Source organism: Callithrix jacchus, chromosome X, assembly GCF_049354715.1.
Source record: "Callithrix jacchus isolate 240 chromosome X, calJac240_pri, whole genome shotgun sequence".
NCBI lineage: Eukaryota > Metazoa > Chordata > Mammalia > Primates > Cebidae > Callithrix > Callithrix jacchus.
Genome location: NC_133524.1, coordinates 120,252,338 through 120,274,634, shown reverse-complemented (window position 1 = coordinate 120,274,634; position 22,297 = coordinate 120,252,338). Strand labels below are relative to the sequence as shown.

The following is a 22,297-nucleotide window of genomic DNA, read 5'->3' as shown; positions in this document are numbered from 1 at the left end:
TAATGGAATTTTGATAGTGAGTGCACTCACCAGTAACTGGTGCTTAAAACTAGCCTCACCCTTGCAGATATCTTCAACCATATGCCATAAATTAAGAAATGGGTTATTTCTCTAAATAGAATATGCCCTCTGAGACATTTGATTTTGACTTCTCATGGAGGCCTGAGAAGCCCTCATCTTTAGCTTTCATACAAAGTTTCGATGAATTATTTTATATTCACGCAAGAATCTAAAAGAATCTTGATACCTAAAGAGTCTAAAAATTTTTGTTTCCAGTATATAGCAAACATTAAAGAGGGTGATCTTTGCTATAATTTTTCTGTCTTTAGTTTTAAGTGAAATGCCCCAAGATGCTCCTCAGCTAAGCTCACGGTGAGAACTAAGTTTATATAGATAACAGATGCTAGTCAGAATCAGAATCCCCTCTGGCAGTAACTCCCCTCAGGCTCCATAAAGGTGTAAGTATTCAAAATATAGGCCCCAAATGCCAACCAGATTGTTCCACTGTCATTTCTTGGACATAAAGTGACAGCGTGATGAGAGTTTCCATTTATATGTCTCTGCTAGTTGCTACCTCAGTTTGAGAAAGTGCATTTCAAAAGTAGAAAATCATAAGAAAGACATACCTGAGGTCAAAAGAGTATAAAAAGGCTGAGATTAGCATCTAGATACCTGGTAAACAGAGTGGGATATGAGAGTTGCTGATAGGGTCCTCCAGTCCAAATCTCAAACCCTCCAGTCTGCCACAGTCCTTATAATTCTCACCAATGGTATCACTGCTTCGGGTGAAACTATCAGCTCTCTCAAAGTTCCTGTTGAATGAAATATGTCATGTGGGATGTAGAACTATTTGCCCCCATTATCAACTACTTGCAAAAGTAAACTGACAGGTTTCCTCAAAGAACCAGGAAAGATCTAGGTCATGGGACCAAAGTAATTTATTCAAAGCAGAAGGAAGGATGGTGGTGAAAGATTGAGCCCTTTAAAAGTATGAAGAGCTTAGATACTCACATAGAGAAGGGCCTACTTAGCAGAAAAGAAAAAAAGCCTATTCTAAAGGAAAGGGTAATGTTTATGAGTATCTACTATATGTCAGACACTTTCGTGAATGTCATTCCTTTTTCATCCTCACAACAACCATCTGAGATAAATATCATTATCATCCTCCCCATTTGTTGTATGAGAAAACTTATCCAGAGTAACACAGATAGTAAGAATAGAGTTCAAGATTTAAACCCAAGTAACCTAGCTCTCTTCTTCTGTGATTTACCACATTCAACTTAGATATATAACTGTACTCACTAAAGTGTTGAAAGAGAACTATTTGTAAATAGTTCAGGCAATGATAAGCAAAACAAGTGAAGTGACAACATCCTTGAAAGGTTCTTGAGAAGCATTAAAGGTCTCAAGAACTTTGTTCTGAAGACTGGAAGATGAAGAGAGGGTTCCCTTTGATTCTCCTCAAGGCAAAAGTTTGTTCATTTGTGGATGCCATAAGGCAGAGAGAGAGAAGCATTTTGCATAGGTATTGGTACTCTTCCATCTCTGGATAGGACTGGTTGGCCTTATGTATTAACAATCTCCAAACAAACAAACCCTCTCCCCTTGGGTCTTTTATATACACTCTCATATGACTTTACAACCTGTTCTTAATGGCCCATACAAATGGAGGTGATTTGTGGTGGGAGAAATCCCAAAGAAGTAATCATTTAGAGAGCTTTCTATTTGACATTGAAAATGCTTTAGATGAATCTCTGGCCACAGTTCCACCTTCCACCTCCATGTCAATTAATGAGTCGGCCAGGCAGTGTTTACTGTGTATAACTGCTAGGTGGAAGGTGAGAAGTATATCAGTCAGGGCTTTCCAGGGAAACAGAATGACATAGGTATTGATATGAATGTATTGAGAGGGGGATTTATTCCAAAGAATTTGTTTATACGATTGTGAGGATTGGCAAGTCTGAAATCTGTCAGGCAGGCTAGAAAACCGGAAACTCTCAGGAAAGAGATGCAATGATCTTAAAGCAGAATTTTTTCCTCCTCACAGAAACAGTTTTGCCCACCCACATTATCAAGGACCATCTCCTTTACTTAAATTCAACTGATTATAGATATTAATTAACCACATCTCCAAAAGACCTCCACAGCAATACCTAGTGTTTCATTAAATAACTGAGAACTATAACCTAGCCAAGAACTATAACCACCATAAGATGCCTAGAGGAAGTTCCAAGAAGACCTTAAAAAACAGTATCTGTAGCCAGGCACAGTGGGTCATACCTGTAATCCCAGCACTTAGGGAGGCTGAGGCAAGTGGTTTGCCTGAGGTTAGGAGTTTGAGACCAGTCTGGCCAATATGGTCAAACCCCATTTCTACTAAAAATTCAAAAAAATTAGTCGGGCGTGGTGGCATGTGCCTGTAATCCCAGCTACTTGGGAGACTGAGGCAGGGGAATTGCTTGAACCAGGGAGGTGGAGGTTGCAGTGAGCCGAGATCATGCCACTGCACTCAAGCCTGGGTAACAGAGCAAGACTCCATCTCAAAAAAAAAAAAAATCAGTATCTGCTCATGGAGATAATCAAAAGCTGACCTATAAAGAAAACATATGGCAAATTTAGTAGGGCGATGGATCTGATTTGAGAAGAAAGATAACATTTATTGAGTCCCTACTATATCCTTGACCCTTAAGTCTTTATCTCATTCATTCATTTATAGTAGCCTCTAAGAGACAGATTATAGAGGCTTTGTTTTACTAATGAGAAAATTGAGTCTCAGGAAGTTAAAATAACTAGCCCAAAGACACAAAATTCACAGGGCAGAGCTGCGATTCAAACCCAGATATATATGAATCCAAACCCACATTCTTTCTACAAATCAAGATGCCTGCCCTGTCTGTGTAATCTTTCTAGAAGTACAGAATAGAAGTTTTGTTTGTTTGTTTGTTTGAGACGGAATCTTGCCCTGTCACCAGGCTGGAGTGCAGTGGCTCCCGGATTCAAGTGATTCTCCCGCCTCAGCCTCCTGAGTAGCTGGGACTACAGGTGTGCACCACCATGCCCAGCTAATTTTTGTAGTTTTAGTAGAGATGGGGTTTCACCATGTTGGCCAGGATGGTTTCGATCTCTTGACCTCGTGATCCACCCACCTCAGCCTCTCAAAGTGCTGGGATTACAGGTGTGAGCCACCACACCTGGCCAAATAAAAGTTTTTTTAAAAAGGAGAGAAAATAATTTCCAGGCACCTATGTTCTTTTCTGGATCATTTATTTAGTTTTCATGTTTGTGTTTGTTTTTTCTTTTTAAATAAATAAGCACTTCAATTTTGAGTCAGGAGTCAAGGTTTGAGTGAGGTGTATAAACTTGCCCAAGGATACATACTTAAATCCACATAGAAGGTGAACTTGAGGAAAGGTTTCTTGACAAGTAGTGTCAGATTTTCCCTACTACACTTGCCTTAAACTGATCCTGCATTATTATGAATTCAGACCCTCTGTCTTAAACCATAAACGGTTTGAGTTTTTGTTTTTTAGTTCAAACCTAGATTATTTTCTGTAGCTAATGCAGTTCTTCCAATCCTCTTTTTGGAAACTGCCTTAATATTAAGCTACTTCACTGAAAAAGCAGCAATAAAAAACACGGTATTATCCATCCTTAGTTACTGTTCATTTATCTTTGTCTGCAAGATTTCTGCAACAAGACATGATTGGTAATACTATAATAAATATAATAAATGTCATATGAAGAGAGTGGTGAGATGTCCATAATTAAGTCTGATTCCCTATCAGAGCTTTTTATCATTGAAAAAGTGTTTTGCTGAAAAATCTTTTTAATGCAGACAATTGCTTACATCTCTCTCCTGTGGATTTAAGTTGCCTTGAATATTAAGGAACATCATATTGCCCTTTATCCATTTTTAACATAAAAGTGATAATAATTTATCATTATCTTACTTTTTTACGTAGGAGTTTGTGCTTTTCCAATGCTCTCAAGTACATCATCTCAAAGAAGTCATTATACTTAAAAGAGAAGTAAGGTAGAACCATCTAGTGCAGAATGAAATGAAATCTGAATCCGTTCAGCTCCAATACAATAGACTTGTCATCGACCACATCTAGAGATAGACAGAGTTGGCTTACAGCAGAGGTAGACTTGCTTTGTCACAGAGAAGGACTCGTTAGTGAAGTTGTGCAGGGTTCATTACAGGCTGTCTTACAAAAAGAAACCAAAATCCCTTGTAGAGCAAACCAGAAATCTTAAATCTGGGGTTCAAGTAGACTAGGAGGCCAAAGAGGGTAGTCAAATGTAGAGGGTTCAGGCATAGCTGAGTTCAAAGAAATTTTCCCTAACAATTGTCCTCTGCTGATATCGTTCTCCAGATGCCATCTCAAAGACACTGTCTGGTTTCTGACACTATGTTTGTGACCCTGAACAAGATATTTAACCTTTTGGCTTCTTACTTCTCTTATGTTACATTATGGGATTTTTTTGAAAATGAATAATGCATCATTCTCAAAGATGCTGCTGAATGTTAAATGGTCATCTTTCTGTTATCTTTAGCACAAGGGGAACAGCAGTGTCAGAGTTGGCTTTACAGAAATGCATGTGGTGATTTTGTTTAAGATAGTGTTAAAATTGATTTACAAATTTTGAGGGACTCTCAATTGGTGACATGGAATTTTTTCTTAGAAGACTACAAGATAGTAAAAAGAAGTCATCTATGGAATGAACATACTGCTAGAGAGAATTTATAAAATAGGCAACATAAGTGGATATAGTTGAGTCTCCCAGAAAAGGAAAGGGCACTGCAATTAACCTATTTTTTAACTTCAGTTTTTTTTAATTTTTCATTTCATTGCAACTGTCTTCTGTTTTTTCCTTCTCAGCTTTGACCTTGTAGCCATCGGTGGTATCTCTGTTGTCTTAATCTTTGACCGATCACCTTTCCTGACTGAGAAGAGGACACTCTGGTTGCCTTGGAATCAGTTTATTGTGGTGGAGAAAGTCACCATGCAGAGAGTTGTAGCAGACCCGCCATCCTGTGATATCTCCAACTTTATCAGCCCAAACCCTATTGTGCTTCCTTCACCGCTCACATCATTTGGAGGGTCCTGTCCAGAAAGGGGAACTATTGTTCCTGAGCTACAGGTGGGTATAACGGCCTTTGAATGCATAAAATAATAATGTCACGGAGTGGTCAACAGTGTATAATAGCTAAATTCGTTTTCCTGCTCTTGTTGCCAGCCCTATAATGTGCTGCCCTTTATTTGTCAAGAGAAGTCTTCAAATGCTTTTCTGGAACGCATTTTTAAGATGATTGGTCAGGGCCATGACCAATCTGTGGCCATAACACTATCTGTGGCCATGGAACAGAGCAAGATATAAGTAGCTTTCATAAGAATTAAACACCAAACTTTGACCTAATAAACACTGTGCTCTGAAGAACAAAGCTGGCTGGCTTATTATTAACAACAGTATAATCCATGAGCTTGGACTGTTTGTGATGCTGAAATTAAAGCTCCTTAAGAAATCTAGTTTTCTTCTATTGTCTAGTTTGTATCCACTGTCATTTTTCTTAGAAGACGTGACAACTTCTGTTGTGTAGCTGTAGTTTTCAAGCCTGTGCAGTTTAAAAAAAAAAAAAAAAGCTTTTCTTCTAAATGTTCAAGCTTTATAGTCAGAAGACATTTTTGAACCTTGATACTTTAACTTCCTGAGAATTATTCTTTATTGAGCATTCAATATTGTCATTTCAACATTAAACCATTCAGATGGCCATAGTACAATTTCCTCACCACATTATAGAAAAATTTTAATGATAATTAAATGTGGAAGCCACCAAAATGGACTCATAGGTCTTGCAGATCCAGAAATCAAGAAGTAAATGGATGCTCCAAGATAGAACTGATTGTTCGTTTATCATAATACCACCCACCAACTCTTAGCAGTGCCCAGAGAATACCAATTAGGAAAGGCTCACTCAAAAATACTACTCTAGAAGAAAAGCAGTCCAAAGAGTTACCCCTTATCTTTTCTATTGCTTTTTGCTTAGAAAGGAAGAAAAAACAAGACAGTGTTTAATGAGTACATTTGATTGGCACACCAATCCCTTCACAGATGTCATTAGGCAGTATGGGTCTTCTGTCAGCACAAGTGGCCAGGCTGATCTAGGATTGCATGTTTTCTTAGGAAAATGAACTACTAAGTTGGTGAGTGTTATACTATCCCTCTCTATTGCACTCTGTTACCATCTGAGAAGACAGCTGGTACCAAATGGCTAATGTAGAGGAAGAAAAACTGGGCAAAGGGTACACAAAAGGGATCGTGTCCTCAGAAACAGGAGAAAGACCAAAAATCCTGGACAATATGAGCTACCATATGTGTAACAATCAGTTCTGCTATGTCCACAAGTTTGGGAAAGTAAGAGGGGACAAGATTCTGAGGTAAAAATGAATGAGAGCATGAAAATATCCACACTATTCATGTCACCTTAGGTGTATTAAATAGAATGGCCTTTTTCTTCATACGTCTTTTGAAACATGAAAGTCGTGGAACACACAATTCAGTTTTAGTTACCACTTTTGGTTAAGCAAAGAAGTAATAGCCGTTAACTGAAGAAGCCAAGTGATATTTTTACTCTGAGACCAATGTTGAGTGTAAAATTTGCAGAGGAATTAGTGGGGGTTATTTGCTTCTTAGTCCCAAGTGCCACCTTGAAGAAACTTGTTCCCAGCCATTGCTACATCCAGGCACAGAGAAATATGTAAGAAAAATTTGATTAAAAATTTGGCCTCAGGGTCATTTCAGAGCTCCAAAGAAAACGAATTTGATGGCATCAGGAGAGATTAATTCTAGGGAAACTATAATCTTTGTCATAAAATATCACTTGCTGGGCCTGCTTCTGGAGTTCTTCCTCTTAGAGAGCCTAGCCTGAATAAGGATTACAGCAATGGTTTTATGATAGATGACTTAACACCAAACAAGATTTTGTGTATGTATATATAAGAAAAAGACCCCTTAATGGAGCCCACAGTGCTGAATTGCTTGACATTCAGCGGTATGATCTTTTCAACTCCTACTAAGCACTGTTTTGGAACACAATTGAAAAGCTGAAATTGTTCCTTACACAATCTTTCCTGGCAGGGAAAAAAAATAAAAGCAATCCTTAAGGTTGGGTCTTGTCTCCATGCAGCTTTGGTACAAAACTCAAAACCTGTGATCATACAGTCTCATGAAGATTCAAGAACAAATGCCTTCCCATCCTTAGACCTGTTTAAGCTCTCTCCTTTGGCATGTTTCAAAGACAGCAAAGCATGCAATATCCTTATCTACCTGTGGCCACTAATAAGAACCTATTTGGCTTCTTTTTTTCTTTCAGGTTGTACAGGAGGAAATCCCCATTCCTTCCAGTTTTGTGAGACTGAGTTACCTGAGCAGTCGCACCCCTGGGTATAAAACCCTGCTTCGGATCCTCCTGACGCATTCAACGATTCCTGCAGGGATGATAAAAGTACACCTCACGGTAGCTGTGGAAGGGCGACTCACACAGAAGTGGTTTCCCGCTTCCACTAATCTTGTCTACACATTTGCTTGGAACAAGACGGATATCTATGGACAGAAGGTTTGGGGCCTGGCAGAGGCTTTGGGTATGTAGAACTAATTCTATGTAAATAGCAGTATTGCATGCACAGAACAGAAAATACTTGTTGCATGTTAATTTGTATTTGGAATAATTATCGATTTTCTTCTATTTAAAGGATCTAAGGCATTTTTCATTTAAACACTCCCTTAGGGCCAGTTTCGAGTTCCCTTTTGACACATTTTTGCTTTAAAAGATTTTAGTTCCCCTTTCATGATGGCTGCATACCAGTGCAATCATGCAATATCTGACTTGTAACTGTCTCCAGAGCTGAATGCTGCCTTCTAAATGTGACCTTTGGTGTGGCGTTCTATAGGCCATGTTTTTGGATTTGACATTTAGACTGTCATTTCCACTTACAGACTACAAAATTCTAACTTATAGCCATCTCCACTTATTATCTTTTACGTCTAAGATGGTTAGACTTCATTAACTTGTTACTTCTGCAGGTTAAATAGAAAAAGCATCCTGCCTTCCTCTTCCTTTTGATATTTTGTGATCTAAAGACTTTAAAACCTAGAATCTTATAGATAGCAGGGACCTTAAGAGGTCCTTTGGGCCTATAGTTTTCAGATATTTAATTCTCCCAAACAAATGACATTTTTTTAGAAAATGAGGCAGAAATAGATTTGCCAATGTTTGATTTTGCCAAGTAAGAATATTTTTAGAAGAACTCACTATAATATACTATTCCTACCACTACCATAATTTAATAAATGAGGGATACCTTAATATAAGAAAAAGAAAAAGTAGTCTGTTTTAAGAAATGGTGGTAAGCAATCGAATCCTGACATTCAGAGAGAGACTAACACTAAAGTTGTTATTTCTCTCACTCTGTAGAAAACAGAGGAAACTTCCTAAGGAACTTGATAGAGGTCTGTAGACTTGCAGTTAGGGATCCATTGATCCTTGTACCTTCAGGCAGTAGCTCATGTAAATCACCTTTGGACAGATGAGAAGATTATTTTAAAGCTCTCCAGAAGAGACAGTTAGACATCCTCCCTTGGAAGTGTCTATCATGGTATAATTCCCATAGAGCTGACCTATATTTCTTAGACTACAGTATGTCATTTTTTTCTTCCCAGAGGAAGAGAGGGAGGGGGAGAGAGAGAGAGAGAGAGAGAGAGAGAGAGAGAGAGGGAGAGAGAGAGAGAGAAACTGATGACTCTTCTCTGCCTAAGAGACCCTCATATATTTAAATAATTAACTCATCTATCTATCTGTGTTGGACTTTACTGGAATGCAAGGAACACAGACAGGTTCATATTTCCTCAATAAATGGGAAATTATTGCAAAGACACACAAGAAAATGAGAAAGTACAAGAAATCCCATCAGTAGCCTCACAAGCTGGCCTCAAAATCTATGGCATTGTTCAGGATGCATTGCATTTCTAGAAGGTCAGCATCTGCTCTGTCACCTTAAAAACAGCTCAACTTTTTCCAAGTCCGCTGCTTCCCACAGTGGTGACTCAGCCATACATAAGACTGACTTCATGTCTACTCCTGCCATGCTAACTACCCTCCTCTCTCAGCTCTTCACATTCTGTGGTCTGCTACCTTCCTGTGTGTCTCGTATTCGGGTTCCTATTAGAGAAAATATTGTATTGTGTCAGCCATTTACTGTGCAGTCTAGAACAGTCTTGTAAGGCAGAACTTTAACGTTAGGCCACCATGAAGGTTGCTGACCAGCCTGTAGAGTCCTCCTCAATTCCTATTCTATTGAGTGTAGTGATTATGAGAACAACTCTAGAGCCAGACTCCTTCCCTGGGTTCAAATCATTCCTTCTCTACTCACGAGCCGTGTGACATTGGGTAAATTACTTAATCTCCAAATGCCACAGTTTCTCCATCTGTAAAGTGAGTATCATAAAGATTATGTTACTCATAGGTTTGTTATGATATTATGATTAAATGAGGTGAGTAACATAAAGTGCTTGGCACATCGTAAGCACTCAACAAATGTCAGTTGCTGGTATTGCTTTCATTCAGTTTCATGGTGGCCAGGGTACTGTGATCGCATATATAAAGCATGGAGTCTATGCAGGTATTTGTTGTCTCAGCTTCTCTAAGAAGGGTGTTGTGAGTATAACAGGCACTTTGTGCTACTTACTCTCCATTTGCCCTCCCTGCCCCCCAACCCCACAAACACACACGCATAATCTCTTTTCTATCCTTCTCTGCTGAGAGGCTGGCTTCCATGGACTGCATTCCCTGAATGCCTTTGCCCTTTAACTTCCCACTTGATTTGGTCGATGAGTGGCACCATCTGGAGACTGTAGAAAGAGAACAAGTTCAGGGTATTTATCCCTCTCCCTGCTTTACTGCAGACTACATTAGACAATAGCAGCTCCTGTCTAGTAGCCCGTCCTCCAAATCCCCATGCTCTCTCTTGCCTTCTGTATCATCATTCCCTCCTCCTCCCCCTACAAGTCCAGAAGGTTTAACCAGTTATGCCAGTGCTTAGGTGGCTCTCCCTTCCTTGATAATTCTCTGAACTCTGCCCATGCCTTAATTCGAACTCTCTGTGGTGAACATTTACAAGTGTGACATATCATTCCTGCTGAGACCGTCACCAAATCATACTGAAAGCCTCAAATTCTCTTCTCCATATTATCCTACAGCAATTGGTTCCCTAGGCAGACAATCCAAAATTCCTCTAACTTTTTTCTATAAGTCCTTATTTTCCAATTCTTTTAATTTGCTTATTTTTAAAGTTTTATTTTAGGTTCAGGGATATGTGCGTAGGCTTGTTATATAGGTCAGTTCGTGTCACAGGGTTTGTTGTACAAATTATTTTACCACCTATCTACTAAAAGTACGCCTACTACCCGTAGTTACTTTTTCTGATCCTCTCCCTTCTCTCACCCTCCACCCTCAAGTAGGTAGGTCCCAGTGTCTTTTGTTCCCTTCTTTGTGTCCATGATTTATCATAACTTAGCTCTACTTAGAGAGCATGCAGCATTTGGTTTTCTGTTCCTGCATTAGTTTGCTAAGGATGATAGCCTCCAGCTTTATCCATGTCCCCCCAAAAGACAGGATGTCATTCTTTTTTATGGCTGTATGGTATTCTATGGTATATAAGTACTGCATCTTTTTTATCCAATCAATCTGTCATTGATGGGCATTTAGGGTGATTTCATGTCTTTGCTATTGTGAATAGTGCTGCAATGAACATTTGTGTACATGTGTCTTTATGGTAGAATGGTTTATATTCCTACCCAAAGAATGGGATTTCTGGGTCAAATGGCAATTCTGTTTTTAGATCTTTGAGGAATTGACATGCCGCTTTCCACAATGGTTGAACTAATTAACGCTCTCACCAGCAGTGTTAAATTGTTCTCTTTTCTCTACAACCTTGCCAGCATCTATTATTTTTTTACTTTTTTAAAATCTGCATTTCTCTAATGATCAGTGAGATTGAACTTTTTTTATATGCTGTTGGCCATATATATGTTTTCTTTTTGAAAGTATCTATTCATGCCCTTTGCCCACTTTTTAATAGGGTTGTTAATTTTTTTCTTATTCATTTGTTTAAGTTCCTTATGGACGCTGTATATTAGACCTTTGTCAGATGCATAGTTTACAAATATTTTCTCCTATTCTGTAGCCTGTCTGTTTACTCTATTGATAGTTCCTTTTGCTGTGCATAAGCTCTTAAATTTAATTAGATCCCATTTGTCAATTTTTGCTTTCATTGTGATTGCTTTTGGTGTCTTCCTCATGAAATCTTTGCCAGTTTCTGCGTCCCAAATGGTATTCCAGGGTTGTTATAGTTTTTGGGTTGTACATTTAAGTCTTTAATCCATCTTGAGTTGATTTGTGTTTATGGCATAAGTAAGGGGTCCAGTTTCAGTCTCCTGTATATGGCTAGCCAGTTATTGCAGCACCGTTTATTGAATAGGGAGCCCTTTCCCCATTGCTTGTTTTTGTCAGCTTTGTTGAAGATCAGAAGGTTGTAGATGTGTGACCTTATTTCCAGGCTCTCTATTCTGTTCCGTTGGTCTGTTTACTGTTTGTATACCAGTACCATGTTGTTTTGGTTACTGTAGCCCTCTAGTATAGTTTGAAGTTGAGTAATGCAATGCCTCCATCATTTTTCCTTTTTGCTTAGGATCACCTTAGCTATTTGGGCTTTTTGTTGGCTTCCATATGAATTTTAGAAGATGTTTTTTTCTAATTCTCTGAAGAATGTCATTGGTAGTTTGATAGAAATAGCATTGAATCTGTAAATTCTTTTGGGCAGTATGGCCATTTTTATGATGTTGATGCTTCTTATCCATGAGCATGGAATGTTTTCCTGTTTGTTTGTGTTATCTCAGATTTATCTGAGCAGTGTTTTGTAGTTCTCTTTGAGAGATTTTTCACCTCTCTGGTTAACTATATTCTTAGGTATTTTATTCTTCTTGTGGGAACTTGTGAATGGGAGTGTGTTCCTGATTTGGCTCTCAACTTGGCTGTTGTTAGTATATAGGAATGTTAGTGATTTTCGTATATTGATTTTGTATCCTGAAACTTTGCTGAAGTTATCAGCTGAAGGACCTTTGGGGCCAAGTCTGTGGGAATTTCTAGATATAGAACCATGTTATTTGCCAAGAGGATAGTTTGACTTCCTGTCTTTCTATTTGGATGTCCATTATTTCTTTTTCTTGCTGTATTGCACTGGCCAGGACATCCAATACTATGTTGAATAGGACCAATGACAGAGGGCATCCTTGTTATGTGCCAGTTTTCAAGGAGAATGCTTCCAGCTTTTGCCCATTCACTGTGATGTTGGCTGTGGGTTTGTCATAGATGCCTCTTATTATTTTGAGTTATATTCCTTCAATACCTAGTTTATTGAGAGTTTTTAACATGAATTGGTATTGAATTTTATCAAAGCCTTTTATGCATCTATTGATATAATCAAGTGGTTTTTTTCTTTAGTTCCATTTATGCGATGAATCATATTTATTGATTTGCCTAGGTTGAACCAACCTTACATCCTAGGGATGAAGCATACTTGATCATAGCAGATTAGCTTTTTGAGTGCTGCTGGATTAAGTTTGCAAGTATTTCTTTAAGGATTTTTGCATCAATGTTCATCAGGGATATGGGCCTGAAGTTTTCTTTTCTGTTGTGTCTCTGCCAGGTTTTAGTATCAGGATGATGTTGGCCTCATAGAAGGAGTTGGGGAGGAGTCACTGCTTCTCAATTTTCTGGAATAATTCCAGTGGGAATGGTACCAGCTCTTCTTTGTACATCTGCCAGAATTTGGCTGTGAATCCACCTGGTCCTGGGTTTGTTTTTTTCTTTTTTTTTTTTTTTTTTGGTTTGTAGGCTATTTATTACTGATTCTTCAGAGCTCATTATTGTCTGTTTGGGAAATCAATTTCTTCCTGGTTCAGTCTTGAAAGGATGTGTGTGTCCACGAATGTATTAATCTCTGTTTTCTTATTTATTAATCTAGCTAGTGGTCTATATATCTTACTAATTTTTCAAAAAACCAACAGCGGAATTGGTTGAACTTTTAAATGTTTTTTTTTTTTTTTGTATTTTCTAATTCTTTATGATCTTCCTTAGACACCAGCTGGGTTTTAAAGGGGTTGTTTTTGTTTTTGTTTTTTGCTGCTTTTCCTAAATTGTGACACTTAGAAATTTACCCAGTCCTCTCATGAAGAGCTGACCAATACAGTATCTAGTAGTCATTTCTTCCTAGGGTTCACATAAATGCAGCTAACTTCATTTTTTTAATAACAGGCTTATTGAGGTATAATTCATAGACCATAAAGTTCACTCACTTAAAGTGTACAATTCATTGGTTTTTAGTATTTTCACAAGGTTGTACAACTATCACCAATATCTAATTCCAGAACATTTTCATCATCACTCCACAAAGTAACCCTATACACATTAGCAGTCACTTCCCACTCCTCCCTCCCCTGAGTCTTAGCATCCACTAATCTCCATTTTTTCTGTATGGATTTATCTATTCTTGATATTTGAAACACATGGAATCATACAATATATGGTCTTTTGTGTCTGGCTTGTTTTACTTGGCATAATGTTTTCAAAAGATCCATTTTCTGACAATGGTAAAACATCTGAACTGTTGGTAGAACAAAATTGGAGAATCTACTACTCTGAAGATCGATTGTGAGCTCCATAAGAACATAATAGGTGATAAATAGTTCAGGTGATAAATGAATGGAAACAGAAGGGAGCAAATATGCAACCATTTAGCTGATATCTTAATATTTATGATTAATCTAAATAAACAAAGAAGGAAACGTATATTTGTGCTCTTTGAGCTATTTTATAATCACTTAACTGATATGGGAAGAAATAGACTGAATTTTGCAGCAGCAACAGTGCTATACCTGACACTTTACAGATTTGCTTCAAATTCAGAAATACTAATATAGCTATTTGGTAGGCAGAATAATAGCCACCCACACAAAGATTTTCATCCTTGGAAACTATGACTATGTTATGTTGCCTGCCAAAAGATAATTAAGGTTACAGATGAAATTAAGACTGTTAGCTTCTGATTGGAGATTGGAGATTACCCTGGTCTATCTGGGTAGGCTCAATTTGTCATAAGGGTCCTTATAAGTAGAGAAGGGAGCAGAAGGGGAGGTCAGAGTTACGTAAGAATATAACTATGGAAGAAAGAAACAGAGAGATGCAACATTGCTGGTTTTGAAGATGAGGGAGGAGAGCCACAAACAAAGGAATGCAAACAGCTACTAGAAGCAGGAAAAGGCAAAGAAATGGATTTTCTCTTAGAGCCTCTGAAAAGGAATTCAGCCCCACAGACACCTTGATTTTTGCTCAGTGAGACCCATTTGAGAATTCTGACCTCCATAACTGTAAGATAAGAAATGTTTCTGTTTAAAGCCTTTAAGTTTTTGGTAATTTGTTACACCAGAGATTGGAAACTAATATAAGCCATGACCGGCATTCATACAGTCCAGTTATAACAAGGATTTTGGTTAAAACAGTGACTAGAAAGGTCTCTCACTCTTTTTCCTCCCATGCCAGTTAAATATGAATCTCTGGCCCACTCATTTCTGGGTGATGGAGAATGAAGGGTTCAGGTTTAAACAAGCTGAATTTAAAGTGATGGTGAATATCTAAATTACTTTGAAATGTGGAACTCTTGTTTTCCACATAGCTCAGCTGTGGGGAATTGGTGTAATCTCTAAGGGCTAGAATATCACAAGAGAAGAATAGAGTGTTGAGGGACAGCGAAAATGAGAAAAGGCGTGCTTGAGAGCCTGGGATATACCACAGTTTTTTGTAAGGAAACAGACTTTGCAGCTGAGGGAATAATACCAGAGGGAATAAATTACAAACAGGGATTGTGTGAACTCCTTCCTTGGAGAAGTATCAATGGTAACTGATAAGATTGATTAATCCAAGTACAATATTGATCAAGTGGAAGAAGAGTAAAATCACCCCCCTAGGGTTCCAGTACAAAAGCCACAATCACTAGTTCATTCAGCTTAAAGATTTTGTTGTCTGATACACAGACAAGCCTCCCCTGCTAAAAACTTCATGTGAGCGTTTGAAATAATTTGGCCTTAGTGCTTTATTCTCTGACTCTAAATAAAGTACGATGTCTGGAAATCATTGTATTTTATTTAGTTTCTTTCCCAACTCTGCTGCTTGCAAAACAATGTAAAAAAAATCATTACTGTTAAGTTCATAGGGCTGTTAAAATTCTAGAGATGGCTTATTTAATTTGACAAACTGCCTTGTTCAGGGGCTCTGATCTGCATCCATTATGTGAATTTTGTCAAAATAATTCCCGATGTCCGCCTGTGTCTGCATACATTATCAATATGTAATAATGCATTCTGCCTCGTCTTTATTTTAATTAAATTAAATTGCAGCAGTTTGGAGTCCTGGAAGTTCAGGAAATCAGCCATCCGCTGTTAGTAGCTCTGCTATAAACAATTCTATTTTTCTTCAAGGTTATTGGCAACAACAATTGCATAATTATTTAGTACAGTAATTTGGCAACAAAGAGTGGTGTTTCTGGGAGAACTAGACTTCCTAAAGGTTCACGACACATAGGAGTCTGTCTAAATTGTGTTAGAGAGAAACAAGGGAACATTAATAGTAATAGGTGCTAAGCTATGGTTGCTTTGTGCACACAAAACACTCCTGAGAACGATGCTTTAGTGTTCATAAATTTCCCTTCAGTAAAACCTAAGCAGGTTGGGCAGCCACAAAAATAGCATCCACTGAATATTTTAATAATAAATGGGTAGTGCTTTACAATTTGCAAAGTACTTTCACATACATTATCTCATTTTAATGCTTATAACATTCCTGCCTGGTAGGCATGGCAGAATTAGTATGATCTTCATGATGCAGAGGGGAAAACTGAGGGTCAGAAAGAAAAAGTGACTGGCCTAGAGTCCTGTAGAGGGATTCAAACTCAGGTCTCCCAGTCCTGAGTTCTGTATGCCTTTCACTGCTGCCTCTCCTCACTAAAGTGACCAACCCACCTTGCTGAGTACCCAATTCAACGCCCCAGTGGTTTTCTGTCAGAGAAGCTAGCAGAGATAATAATCTTTCATCATTTCTCTCCACTCATGAATTCATAATCGTTAAATGAGAGCAGGGCCATTTTATCCATTCAACTTTATAGGCACAGTGCCAAGGAGATAAGTTTTTCAAGGATCTACAAAATGTTTGCTACCTAAAAAACAAGTTTATTGTCACTAGAAGATGAAAAGGAAATCTGAAAATTGACGTTAATAAATGTTTAAATAAGTGTCAGAAAAATGGAGCATCATATCAGCTTGTGAACTACAACTCAATTTTTGTGCTTACTTATGAAATATGTCTAATGTGGGATATGCGTTGTATACATTTTAATACGTCTTATAAGATATAAGATAGGACCACCAAAAGTAAGAGTTCCTACCAAGATTTTCAAATGGCCTTCACTAATACTTTCATAAGCAAGTGGTCTTGTGCCCATTTCAAACTGCTGGTCATGCCCATTAGTAGACTGTGAAATCTATTTGGTGAGTCAACCAGCATTTTTGTTTTGAAAAATTGAATAGAATGTGATAGAATATAATAGAACCAAAGTGAACAGAACAGAATAAAACAGAACATATCAGAATGTGATGCTACAAAGAGAGTCTTGGAAAACTTTGTTTCATGTGTGTGTGTGTATGTGTGTGTCTATCTCCCTATATGGATGCTGGGTGACAATTAACAAATCATGTTTCTCATCATGACTTTCAGATATGAAAGTCTGAAAGCCATTGTAAGATGATAAGCCCAGAAACACAAAAATTAAATGATTTATCAAGCCATGTTACTTACTTTCCAGATCAGCATTTATGACTGTTCTTGCCTTCTGGTCCCCTCTACCAACCCATAGCAGAAGGGACTACGGAGGTATCCCTTCAATATTGGGTTACCACATAATTTATCATTCAAACCAGTTGCTTTTGAGGGTAAAAGGAGATACTGTTAATAATTACGTCAAGAAAACAACATAACCAAGCACCGTCTTGGGCCATTTGGGTTACATGGCACTTCTACTTCAGGGCTATCCCTAGCTTCCAGTCCTTATCTCTTAAATTCTGAACAAATAAAAAGTTATTTATTTACCACTACCGAATTGTGGTTCTTTCTCCTTAATAGCTGTTATCTAGCATAGTAGATGAAAGCATTTGTCTATAAGTTTCTGGATTTGAGCTCTGGCTCTGCCGTTTACTAGCCATGTGACCTTGGACTTAACAGCTTCATTTCTTTGAGTCTGTATGATATAATCTATCAAACTGGAGTAAATATAGTTTCCTCATGAGTGTTTGAGTCTTCAAATTAGGTCATATGCACATATGTAACTGTTTTGTATTATACAAACGTAATGCATATTATTTTGTGGTAATTATTAGGGTGACAATTAGTAAAAATTCCAGAAAGTAGGTAATCCTTCAAGATATGACTTCTCTCCCATGAAAAATTATCCTGCCCTGTAAAATACTCATCATATCTCCAGTGCTTCTCAGATCACCCGCCTGGCACGTCGAGCAGCTTAGTGAAGGTTTGCTGTGTCATTAAATAACAGCACCTCACTTTCCACTACAATATTGAAGCCCTTTTAATCAATCACATTGTTTCAAATGATAGCCAGTTCATTTTCAAGGTGAGTCTATTTCCAAAACCTCTCCCTCCTCCAAAAATATGCCTAAATACTGCTAAGGGATACTAATCTTATTATTTTTTACTGGGTAGGAACAGGGAGGGTTGTTGTTCTTCACTCGTTTTTTATCGCACTGGAGAGAAACTAACTCTCTAGCCACCCTGACCTTTAAATCTCTCAAAGCTACCAAGTGTCAAGGCCTTACACACATGCCACTCTCTCTGCCTAGAATGCCTTTCCCTATAAAGGTAAACCCCTTCTTGGTAAAGAGGCTTTTCCTTACCTCCCCTGTCCAACATAAAATTTCCTGGTTACACTCTCTCATAATGCTCAGCATTTTCTCATCATAACATTTATTACAATTTGTGTGTGTGTGTTTGTGTTATTTGCTTTACTTTTATGTTTGTTCTTTCCACTAGAATATAACCTCCAGTAGGGGGAGGGATGCTGTCTTGTTCAACCTCATATTCCCAGTGCCCCACAAACTGCCTGTTGACAAGAGGTACCCATGAAATATTGCGTATTTGTTGAATGACTGAACAAAGAAATGAATAAGGACAGAGGCTCAGGGTGACCCCTTAGCCTTGCCTATATAATGGGATGGTGGGTCTGCCCAGAGAGAGGAGGACAGTGCCCAGGTACACAAAGGCACTCACAAATGTTATACATGAACCAGTATATCACTCTGCCTTTGGGGCATATAGATTATCCATGTTGGCTTTTATACAGCTAGGTTTGGACAAAGCAGCCAGAAAAAAAAATCTCATAATATTAGATTTTAGTGTATAGAACCTCTTGGCAAAAGTGTTGCATAGCTGTCTGACTTTCTGGATTCTTTTAATTTCCTACCTTTCTCTTCATTCAGCTACCTTACTGTTACACTATCATGTTTAACCCTTATCTTTGTAAATAGGTAGGGTAACGATCTTAAGTAAGGGATTGCCAAATCAAATCAGTGATTCATTGAAAGGATCATACATCATGTCCACGTAAAGTTTATTTTAGGGCAAGAAAGATGGTTCAACATTGGGAAATCCATTGCTATAATTCACCGTCTTAACAGATTAAAGGGGAAACCATGTGAATATGTCTGTAACTGCAAAAAAGACACTTGATGAAAATTCAACACCTGATTCTGACACTCTTAGTAAGCTAGGAATAATAAACAAAGTATTTCAGGCCACTGGGCAGTGTGTCAAATTGAGGAGCCTCTGGTCTCATCTTATCCTACAATAAATCACTAGAGAATAGGGAAAGATAGAAGACTCTCCAAGAGCAGGTACTCGCTTTAAATAGATAGCATTTTAGCTACTAGTCTTGGTCTATTGTTGCCATGGCCCTCATTTGCTTCTTTAGGTCTTTTGTCTTTGTTGTTGTTTTTGTTTTTGCATTTATCTTGTATTTTAATAGAATGGAAAATATTTATTGTTATATTTAATAATCCCTTTTGGAGAAGGTTTTCATCTTGTTAGGTACCTTTTAAATATCATGAAATTATTTTTAGATGCTCCCTGAGTTCATGAAGGCAATGTGTAAATTTCTCACATTGACTATCGGACTACCTTTAATTATATATTGCCTTCATAAATGCAACTATTATAAATTCTGAAGCCTTAGCCTGAAGCTGTTGAAAGTCATCTGCTTAATCTTGTCATATTTCACACATCAGCTTCATTGCATGGCACCTTTACCTTGGCTACTTAATGTCAATCTCCTATCCTAGCCCTTATAAATGAATGTCACAGTAACTAAACTAGGTAAGAGGGACACCGTGACCCTCAGCCTTCTTGCCGTCACCATGTCATATAAATGCTGCTGCTCTGATAAGTAGAATGAACATTCAATATTTTTCCAATGTCAAATGGCTTTGGAGGAGCAAGCTACAATCTTTTACCCAGTGTTCTTTACAGGCCAGTGTAATATTTGCAGGATGACTAACAGTGAAGTCAGAGGTGCGATCCTGTGACCAGAGGATAGAATTCTCTGCAAAAGTAGCAGGACTATCTTGACAATCAGAGACTCTTGGTTAAGGAATATTCCGTTAATATCTCTGTGTGGAGGTGAAAGAGAGAATGCAAAAAGGCAGAAATCCAGATGGAATTAGGGAAGTCACAAGGGAGGTGATCACACGGCTCAGAGGAAGTATTATTCCATAATAATCACTCACTCTCAACTGCCTTCCCAATATATGTGCACAAGCACGAACCCATTATGCTAGCCCCTGGGAAGTATAGTCCAGGACCCCTTATCCACTTATCCCTGCTCACTGCCAGTCTAGTCTACTTTCTACAGCTTCTCTGAGATGGTGATGATTTTTTTCCCTTTCTATTACACTCGTCTTCCTAGTTCCCACTCCAGAGTGCCAGAGACTGAATCTGTGCCCTGTACCATGCTATGTTGATGATCAGACATGATAAGCAACAGGCATCCTGGGACATGGTGATGGTCTACTGTGCTTATTTAGCTGAGGTTTAGCTGTCATAGTGTCAGGCAGAGTATGGTGACAAGACAGCATTTTCAGTGCCAGCTCCAATATAACCATTTTTTCCTATATTTAATTATAGGGAAAAAATAGGCATTTAGTGCATTATAGTCTGCTTCCATGAGAGAAAGTCTAGGATTAGTTGCTACTGTATTTGCTAGTTCTTGTGAATTTGGAGAGAAGCAACTCCATAGGGTGAAACATTTGCCTTCTCATAAGCTGATTGCAAGTTCCAGGAGCATGTTAAAGTTGGCTGCTGTCAGAAAGAAACTTTGCCTTGTTACCCTGAGCAAGGAGCCACATATAAAAATACCCCAACACACAGCTATTCTCATTAGAGTCAGCTGGAAATTTTGGACAAGTCTTAAATATAAATTATAACTTCATTAGCTCATAGAGCTTTCTTGGGAGGAAGTAAATCTAATAAAAATTAGAGGGAACTTACTAAGTGGTTGCCTTGTTGCTATTTGCTGTGACTGGGGAAAAAAAGTAATGTAATTGTGCAGTTTGCAGCCAATGCACTTTTTTGTTGTGGACTGGAGAGCAATTCACAGAGCAGATAGGAGGAGGTGAGGAGAGTACGTATGTCTCATTACCACTGCATTGAGAACTCCTTAATTGATGCTTTATGTAAGCATTTCCTGCTGCAGAGTTGGGAGGATCTTTAACTGTTACTGAGAGAGAAAAAGCAGGCTCCAATCCACCATCACAGGTCACCAGGGTACAGTACTTATTTGCAAAACTGCGCAATCACCTTCCGGAGAGAAGGGATTCTAGGAGAGCTCACCAGACTTAACAATGTACAGAAGGCAGATCCAGTAATTGCCAGGAGTACTGTGGGGAAGGAGATGATGGCTTTAAGGAAACTTGTAATTATTGTCATTGTGATTATTTATTAATCAAGACTTTTAAATGTTGGCAGCAGAAACAGAAACTGTGTTATCCTACACACCAACATGGCCCTCAGTGTGCTTGCTAACCGCCTGATTTTTTCAGCATAAGATTCTATTGGCTTTCGGGTTTGGTCCTAAACCAGAAGTTATCAAATGTAATCTAGAAAGAATACAATTTAGAGTGTTAGTGCTAAAGAAGGATTAAAAGGATTGTCTACTGTAGTGGTCTTTGAGCTGAGATCTTTATTTGGACTTCAGAAAGTCAGTGAACTCCCTGGAGTTATATACAAAATTGTGTATGCATATGCATTTTTCTAGGAAGAATGTCCATAACTTTCATTAGATTCACAACAATGTGCTCACTGAACCAAAAGAGCCTAAGAGCCACCAGTTCTAGTCACTCCCTCCCCACTATGCTACCAGTAAAAAGCACAACTCCAAAGATGGAGAGTAACTTGCCTGAGCCTACACAGCTGGTTAATGATAAATCTGAGAGTTGAAGTCTTTTCTGACTCTTGGTCTAAAACCAACTCTCTGCACTTTGCCAGAATTGTTTTAGCAAGCAGAGGGGCTGTATGAGGTATCAGGGAGACTGTAGACAGTATTGAATTGTACCATAAGTGTAACTTGAACTAGATTACCTTTGAGATCCCTTTCCCCCCGAGAGTCTATTTCCACCCACCTTAATAGAGAACAGCATTGGCAGAGATGATTAGCTCCCCTCCATCCCAGTACATTGGCCTCCATTGCTAATAATACTTGGTTAAGGATAATATGAAAATGAGTTTGCATTTCATGAGTCTTACCAGCTGATGGCTGATAGAAGGGCATCCCCACCAAGAATGGCTATGTAATTTGCAGGGCCTAGTGAAATGAAAATGAAAATACAGAACCTCTTGTTTAAAAAGTATTACAAGTTTCAAAACAGTGACTGAAGAGCATTAAACCAAGTGTGGGGCCTTCCTAAGCATGGGTCATACCCATGACTATGGCCCTGACCCCTGTTATAAGTTTTGGTAGAGGGGAGGACAAAGAGAAGCCGGCTTGCAATTTAAAATTGGCCACAAATTATCCACAAAGTCAGAGAGTTGGGTTTTTGTGATTACAGGGACTTTTTGGCTTATCTTTGAATG

General features: G+C 38.3%; 1 protein-coding gene across 3 annotated transcripts in view; it reads left to right on the top strand.

Annotated features, from left to right (window-relative positions):
* The window catches only part of TENM1 (teneurin transmembrane protein 1), an 801,721-nt gene that overhangs the window by 656,393 nt on the left and 123,031 nt on the right, over nt 1-22,297 (top strand). For all 3 annotated transcript variants that reach the window (XM_078363019.1, XM_054251187.2, XM_054251185.2), the window contains exons 20-21: nt 4,884-5,145; nt 7,376-7,643. In XM_078363019.1, coding sequence (XP_078219145.1) covers nt 4,884-5,145; nt 7,376-7,643 — 530 coding nt within the window. The remainder of the gene's footprint in view (nt 1-4,883; nt 5,146-7,375; nt 7,644-22,297) is intronic.